The 8,779-nt window shown below is 32.9% G+C and overlaps 2 protein-coding genes across 2 annotated transcripts; both read right to left on the bottom strand.

Moving 5' to 3' along the window:
* Positions 1-701: 701 nt before the first annotated feature.
* LOC113501798 (adenylate kinase isoenzyme 6 homolog) lies at positions 702-1,812 on the bottom strand. Its single transcript, XM_026883057.1, has 4 exons — positions 1,680-1,812; positions 1,416-1,567; positions 1,134-1,279; positions 702-911 (listed from the first exon to the last, which is right to left on the bottom strand). Exons 1-4 carry the CDS (start codon positions 1,714-1,716, stop codon positions 722-724), a joined length of 525 nt encoding a protein of 174 aa, XP_026738858.1. The 5' UTR covers positions 1,717-1,812; the 3' UTR covers positions 702-721.
* Positions 1,813-5,883: 4,071 nt separating this feature from the next.
* LOC113502097 lies at positions 5,884-8,720 on the bottom strand. Its single transcript, XM_026883478.1, has 2 exons — positions 8,246-8,720; positions 5,884-7,909 (listed from the first exon to the last, which is right to left on the bottom strand). Exon 2 carries the CDS (start codon positions 7,360-7,362, stop codon positions 5,884-5,886), a length of 1,479 nt encoding a protein of 492 aa, XP_026739279.1. The 5' UTR covers positions 7,363-7,909; positions 8,246-8,720.
* Between the last annotated feature and the right edge of the window lie 59 nt (positions 8,721-8,779).

Below are 8,779 nucleotides of genomic sequence, written 5' to 3'. Positions count from 1 at the left end.
AGTATATTGCAAACTATCAAAATAATTTACACTTCATTATTCCAATCAATGCAACAGTCCAAAAAATGTTTATGTGAATACTATTCACGTAAACATTTCCAGTACTTTGCATATTTCAATATCAACCAACCCATCATATTTTGAAATCGAATATAATCCATACTGAGTTAAAATATAAGTAGCAACCGTTATTAGATAGTGTAGGTAAAATCACAAGATCTAGATACAGAACCCATATTGCTGATATATGTAGTCGTCTTACTATCATGCCTATGTACAATTGCTCATACTGTTTCGGAAAATTTCAATCGCAAACACTGAATCTAAATTTCAGTACATTAGATAATCAATGAGTTTTTAATTCCTGACGTTTCCAACACCAGAACTATAGAACTCACAAGTTTCGAAACCCGAAATATTCATAAACCATTAATCCCACATTTCACTAGTAAATTTCATTTTAAGCTTGACTAATAAATCGAATAATTTGTCTAAATATAACACACGAAATCGATTACACACCGATCGATATCTGCTGCAGTGAATGGTTTGGCTCATTCTTGTGTTGGATAAATATCTCAAAAAAAATATTGATTTTTAATCAGAACCTTGTCTCTTGTATTAGTACCTAATTCATATTACGAATTGCTAGGTGTAATATGCACACATATGTAATATGCATATAATAATATAACAAAAGAAAATGTGATAAAAATATATATTATATACTTTCTTCTTTCCACCTCTCTATCCACTCAACAATAGTTTCAATATTACTCTGTAGCTGTTCCTGTGAATCATTCTGCAAAGCCGTCACAATCTCCTCTTTATATGAAGACTGTGCCTCTTCCAGTAAAGTCTCAAATATTTCACACTGAATGTTGTCTTCTAACTTCTTGCCTGTGTACCCTCTGGAAGCCAAGAGAAGATCTACATTAATACTCACAATATGAGTTTATTAATATGAAATTAGAGAAATTTTCAGGGATAAAAATGCACATTTTCCATCATAAGTAGTTAATAACCAGGACTAACACAGCAATTTTTTTGGTGGCAGATGTTGCAGTTTGCAGTGCCCTTAGATAACTAGAATGTCCTCATTTACAAAATTCTCACACTAAAGTGTTGTTTACCTTGCTGTTAGTCTATCATACAGTACTGTGTTATTTGTTCTGATAACAAATACTCCATCAAACCATCTCTCTGGGAAGAAGTCACAGCCATGGTAATCGACTATGTTGCCACCTTTTGCCATCATACCCTCCATTATATCTAGTAACTGAAAAAGACAAAAAATATAATATATAACCATGAACATTTTTTTTGAGCTGCTTGTTGCTCAAGAGTTAAAAAGAACAACATTCTGTTGCTGGAATGATCACAACTCTAGGTACTAAATAACAAGTATATTTTACCTTGTCTTCATTCAAGAATGGGCACTGGTACTCTGGGTCGTATTCGTCTAAACAATTATATTCTTCAGCCATTTTTGACACTTCACGCCACGTAAACTTAGTTCGGTCAGCAAGTAATCTCGAAATTGTTGATTTTCCAACTCCAGGAGTGCCTAAGTGAGTAACAAAATATTATAAGTTCCAGATGAAATGCAGTTCCCCCACGTGGAATATTATGTCAACGCAACGTGCAATATAAGGGGATAAAATAAAGAGATCTGTTACCTGTAATTAGAATATTCGGTACCACTCTTTTGGCCATTTTAAATCACAGTTCAATTCACTTTATTCATGAAATACTTGGTCCGCTTTGTTGTTTTTACTCTATCTCATATGGGCTGATGAGACAGGTACCGAATCCGTCAAAGTCAACACTCAAACACTGTCAAAGAGTTGTCAAATGTCAGGTCCGTCAGGTCACAGACTATTTTGTATTTCAGAGTAGTAAATAGCCAGCTGCCATGCCTTAACTTTTCTTATTGTATTTTAAACGTGTAAAATTCGAGTAATAAGTACGTAGGTAACTTTTATTATTATTTAATTTTTCACTGTATCGATGTATCATTTATTTTAAAATCAAGTGTGAAATAACTTCAGATGATTACCTACTATTTTATTTATGAAGCGTTAAAACAACGATTTCAATCAGAAACTATCATTTATATAGCAGAAATCCTCTTGTTAACAACTTGTGCTTACTGTGGTGTAACTATATTATAATAAAATTGACCTATATCTGTTATGTTAAAGATCTGAATTTCATTCAAGAGAGGTCAACGGAATGTCGTTTGTGACATAACATCTGTGCGTATCATAACCTAAAAGTAAAGAAAATCTTGAGAGAAAAAAAACATTATGAAGTTCTCTTCTTACACTTTAGCCACAATTTGACGGGCATAATATAACATGCGTATTTATAAACCTAAAGGAATAACAAGAGGTCAGATCGCTTTAGTGTCAGTATTAGGTGTATTTAGTGGAGTATACATTTGGAGGCCGCTATTTGAAGACTACTACAAAAGAAATAAAACCTCGACCGAAGTGACTCCTGCAGCAGAATAATGGAGGCAGTTAAAAGATGGTTTAGTTCATCTAGTCCGCTTGTGAAGATGTTGATGGCAATATCTATTACTTCAGGACTAGTAATAATTCATAGAACAACATACGCTCCCTACGTAAAACGCCAGAAGTATAAGCAAGCGGAGGAATGGGCTAATATGATAATAGAACAAGAAGAGTCGGGCGAAGGTGGCACTAATAATATCTCATATTAGACGGACTTGTTTGTAAATAGTAGGATGTAAAATAAAGTAATAAAAAAATAAATGTTTTTTTTATTTTAAATAGCAACACTTGTAAAGTAATAAAACGTGAGTCGCAAGAAGTCTAAAATTTTAAAAAGTTATTGAAAAATTGATTACTAATGAGGTCTGATGGTCTAAGACTCCGATAGCCTCCTTTTTATAAAACTGGATCCTTGGAAACCAGGCTGGGCAAAACGAACAATTATTATTTTATTCGTGTGAACTGGGAAATATAAACTTCTCTAGAATTCCATATTTACTCCCCATTTAATAATTATGTTGTCTATTGAGTCTATTCCTCCTATCCTGTCATAAGAATTAAGCCGATCACGCTTACGACGAACGAAGTCGTTCGTAGGTTCTCGTTTTGGGCTGACCCCATACGTAGATCTACGCCCTATTTCGTAAACGTGATGGTCCCTCACACTCGTGCTTATTTTCTTGGCAAATGCTCTAGTTAGGACGCATGTCAAAAACCCTAACCCAAACAGGGTTCCTATGCTTTAAACAGATAATCCTGAGACATTGAGTACTGTAGTGACTCTCTATGGTATAAAGTACTTACAACACGTCTGGAAAGCCAAATAGACTGATGACAAAAATCACATCATAATTCTGTAAACATTCATCTTAAATAGGTCATCATCATCATCCACAACCTTTGTCCTCCCACGACTGGGCGAAGGCCTCCCCTATCTCGTGCTACTTTTAGGGTAAATATATTGCTTATAACACTAAATAATGTCATGGCTTTTATGAGTAAAATTATTTTAAATTCTATTCAGAAGATCTAGACTTTATTAAATTATAGATTACCCCTAAAACTACACTAATTAATATTAATTAGTAGGTACCTACTTATAGATTGAGATGGCTATAGTCTGGAACCCGTATGTAGGAGGTAGGTTCTCTATTGCAACAAGACAGCCTTACACTCAGAGATATTTGTAGAATTGAGAATAATGCACAAAGGCTCTTACTTAATATACATACCACTGCTGCGATTGCTACCCTTTTATAGCTCCTTTTTTTCGGGTAATTAATTACTCTTTATTTTTAAAACACCTCATTCTGAACTGGTATTGTACCGATCAAAGTTCCAGCTGCGAACCTTACCAAACTACGTAACACTATTTAGAAGGATTTGGTTATTGCTTTAACTTTATTAACAGGCACGTTCGAGTCGAAGCAACATACCGCCACGTGAGAAGCTGTAAGCAACTACTTTCTTATATCGACACGTGTTCCTGACGTATGTGTCTATATCTCTCCTGCTAATTGTGAAATTAGGGTGAATTACAAAATATGAGCAACTTATAAAATTTTAGTACTTGTATAATACCATAATTTTACACAAAATAGCTTGTTTAGATATATATCTCAGACAGACGTTTCACAAACATGACGCACTACGAAGACATTTTATTACGTAGATCCTAAGGTGATTCAACTCTGCCGTTTAAAAGATAAAAAAAGATAAAAGATATTTATTTGCAAATATGGGTATTTCATTAGTGGTGACATAAAAGTAACATTCGTTCAGCCATATTTTGCCAGTAGGCATGCAAATGTATACAATTAAAATATTCTAAACATACCATACATCTTATTACAAATTAACAGTATAGTTAAATATTTTAAACTTAAAGATAATCAACAAAATTATTCATGCCTTATGTAACTGCATCTTACCTAATTAACAGAGATATGCTTTTCCAGTAAATAATCAGAGACACTGTAAAAAGCTTTATCTACTAAAAAGTTTCGCAATTTCTTTTTAAAGAGAACCATATTCAAATCCTTTAAAGTTTTTGGTAATTTATTGTATATTTCCGGTGCCATGCAACAGACACTTTTGCGCATTAGTGTAGTATTGGCACTGCGAAGACATAACCTACTGTTATCACGTCTATTCCGAGGTACTACGTCATTTATTCGTGTGAACTTTTGGGGATTTGATTTGACAAATACTGCTATTTCTAAGATATATATACAAGGTAATGTTAAGATTTTATATTTTCTGAAATAAGGTTGACAGCTATCAGTTGATTTTACATTAAACATAGACCGAAGACATCTTTTCTGGGCCTTAAATGCTGTCTCCTTTTCGGTCGAGTTACCCCAAAATATAACGCCGTATCGTAGGTGGGATTCGACTATGCCATAATAGGCTGTTAGAAGTGCTTCAGTGGCAACTACTGGTGCAAGTGTGTGTAAGGCATATGCGGATTTGCTTAACTTTTTACATAACATTTCAATTTGGGATTTCCAATTTAATCTTTTGTCTATTTCCAGCCCTAAAAATTTTGTGCTATTGACTTCATTAATAATGTTTTTATCGTAATGGATGTTTAGGTTACTATCACCAAGTGTGCGTTGACTGAAATGTATTATTTTTGTTTTGCTGAGGTTTATTTTTAAGTTATTTTGATCTAGCCATGTTATCATTGAATTGAGAGATGTATTTATATCATTTTCGTATGTATCTTTATTTTTACAAGGGACTGATATGGTGCTATCATCGGCAAACAATGTTAAGGGTTGGTCTACGAATTTCGGCAGGTCATTAATATAAAGTATAAACAGTAAAGGGCCCAGTACGCTACCCTGCGGTACTCCAAATTTAACCTCACGTACCGATGATTCATAAATCTCTTCGTGTTTATTGACTTCATTGAGTCTATTAATCACAGTTATCTGTTTTCTGTTGCATAGATAAGATTTAATTAATTTTTGGATATTGCCTCGGATACCGTATGCATCAAGTTTATTTAATAGGGATTTATAGTGTACATAATCGAAGGCCTGCGTCATATCACAGAATATGGCGCAGATGGGTGTACGTTTATCGACTTTTTCTATTACATTATTTAAAAAATCATATATTGCCATATTAATTGTTCTACACTGTCTAAATCCCTTCTGTTCCTCACACAATATATTATTTTTTTCTAAGTATTTATATATTTCTGTATACATGTATTTTTCAAATATTTTAGAGATGATTGGTATGAGAGCTATCGGTCTATAGAAATCCATGATCTCCCTGTTCTCTTTTTTAAATAATGGTTTTATTATTGAAGTTTTCAACGCATCTGGATAGATGCCAGCACTTATGCAAAGGTTTAAAATGTAAAAAAAAAAAAAAAAATTAAAATGTAGCTAAGATGTAAGCATATATCATTTGCAACTGACTTAAGAACCTTTGTAGAAATACCATCGTACCCTACGCTATTAGTGTTTTTAAGGGACATTATTATTTTAAATATATTATACGGTTCACTAGGTGCTAAAAATATTGAATTTGGTTGTGTGCTTATTCTATGAGGCTTAGGATTGCTTCCGACGTCGATTTTCGGCTGTATTTTGTCAACAAAGTGATTGTTAAAAGCATTACATATATCTAAAGGATCTGAAATCTTAAAGCTCCCCAGGTTAATGCTATTGATCGGGTTTTTAGGAATGTTTAATTTTGTTTGATTAATTATTTGCCATGTTGTTTTTGACTTATTTTTAGATTGTTTAATGTTATAATTGTTTTGTGACTTTTGAGTTAGTTTTATAATTTTTTTGTATAATTTGGAGTAATTACTAAAGGTTACTTTGTTGACTTGGTTAGGATTTAATCTTAGTTGCCATAGAAGTAATCTTTTCTTTTTACTACATAATTTTACTCCTCTGGACAGCCATTTAGGTTTTTTAATAATATTTATTTTAATTGTGTAAAAAGGAAAACATAAATCATAAAACATCTTAAAAGTATCTATAAATTTGTTATAAGCTATATTTGGATCATGGGTTTCATAGATCTCCGAAAAGGTTAAACTATTCATACAATCCTTGAACTTAATTATGTTTTCATTGGCATAGTCTCTTCTGGTCGAGTACCAGAACTTATTAGTAAATACTTTAGGAACTGGACATTGAAGCAGCTGTGCGGTGTGGTCTGACATCGCAAAATCTAGTACGTTGGCCCTACATGCTTTCTTATAATTATGCGCAAAATTGTCGATGCATGTCAGGCTAGACAAACGAGTCGGTTGTTTCAATGCTAGTTTAAAATTAAAATTTAGTAGTAGGCACTCAAATGATATAGATTGTCTAGTTGATTTAAGCATATCAATATTAAAATCTCCAGCAATTACAATTTTCTTTTGACGTGCATTGGATACATCTTTTAGGATAAACTCAAGTTTTGCCAGACAGTCATTTAAATTATTGATATTTGGTACTCTATAGATACATATTACTATAATCTTATAATCAATTAGTTCGATTCCGCAGCATTCAAAAACTCCTGGTGAAGATATATTAGCAATTTTTGGCAATTCCTTAAATCGATGTCCGTTTTTTACAAGGATACAGGCTCCGCCTCTTTTTTTTTCCTTTCTGCTATAACATGCCGCTAGACAGTAGTTTGGTACATTTAACTGATTTTCGTAGCCTTTCATTACAAAATGTTCGGTTATACATATAATGTCTACATTTATTTGTTTTTCAAAGAGATCGTCTAAACAAACAGCTAAAACATCTGACTTTTTTAATAATCCAGCAATATTTTGGTGTAATATATTTAAATATTTATTCGAGAAAAAACAAGTCATTCATTTTGTTACAAGAAGTAGAATGAGGGTACCCATTCTGGGTATCTGTACATACCATTGTGCTTTTCTTGGGTGTAAAGGGCGATTTATAATCATAAAAATTAATATACTGTTTTAAACTTTTATACAAACATAGAAACCCTCTTTTATTAAGTTTGCCAGTATTGTATGAAAACATGTCAAGAGAGACAGGAACATTTGTATCAAAGAAATATGCATATGTACAGTTCTTAAGTTCTAATTGTAATAGTTGATTAAATATTTCAACCTTATAGTTATATATAGGAGCACCACATACGTATGTGGGAGTACATATTATTATGTTAGTATGATTAACTTGTTCTAGACTTTCTTTTAATGTGTTTATAATTTTTGTATAATCACCTGATAGTTCTAAGTCTTTTTTCCCTAACATTATAATACAGTAATCACTCTTATTGTAATCTACCAGTTTGCCATCAATGTTCTCAAGTAAGTGCTTAATATCACAATTGGGTCGCATATACCGAATATATTCAAAATCGCAGCTGAATGTATCTTCTACTATCTGCAATGAACCACATGAGTCGGTATTAGTTAGGATACATAGCTTTCTTTGCTTGTTTGATGTATCTCGGGTTATGCTTCTGCCTGTAACAAGTTCCTGGCCTATTTCTTTCCTTTGGAATGACTGTTGTAATTTCGCAAGTTTGAAAATAGAGTTGTTTCCTTTATCTTATTGAATAATAAAAGTTAATGTTGGGCGATACCAAAATTGCAAGTTAAATTAATTTCACAGTTCAAGTCACTGTTCAGTAATGAGTCATTACCGCTACCTATGATTGCACCAAATGACTATCTTAAAAGGTAATTATGCATTAGCCTCAAAACCTCGAATACTAACCTTATCTTGATCTTTAGCTGATAGGAAAGGCGTGAGTCGCGATCAATATGTACCCAGGAATTATTATGTTGTCCCGATTCAATGGCGTGATTAATACTTTGTTGTTCTTTGTTGTGTATTACGTCGATGCATACGAACTGATGCCTGGACTAGGGGCGTAAAGGATATTAGCACCAAATTGTGACAATTACTTCGAAAATAAAAAATGCAAAAAATATTATTGGTACACGGTCGCATTGAGTGTACCTAACATCCTTTTTTGACAAAACAAGTGATTCTAGTATTCATTAATCTAGTGATTGCCAAGTATGTCTCCAAAGTATTTTTATCTACCCAAAAATTGGCATAATTTTGAAATTTGGCACTCACGACATACGTCCGGCATCCAAAAATACTTGTAAGTTCAATAACCTACTTAGTTACATTTATGCCATTTTATTGCGCTTGCTGTTAACATTCTGATTTTACACTTATAAAACTTTCAGGATGTTTATTGCTGAGGTTAGCTTAGTTTTGACATGACGTGTTGAGTGT

The sequence above is a fragment of the Trichoplusia ni genome, chromosome 16 (assembly GCF_003590095.1).
Source record: "Trichoplusia ni isolate ovarian cell line Hi5 chromosome 16, tn1, whole genome shotgun sequence".
Lineage (NCBI taxonomy): Eukaryota > Metazoa > Arthropoda > Insecta > Lepidoptera > Noctuidae > Trichoplusia > Trichoplusia ni.
Note: the sequence above shows the minus strand (reverse complement) of the source record. Positions and strands in the feature narration are given on the sequence as shown.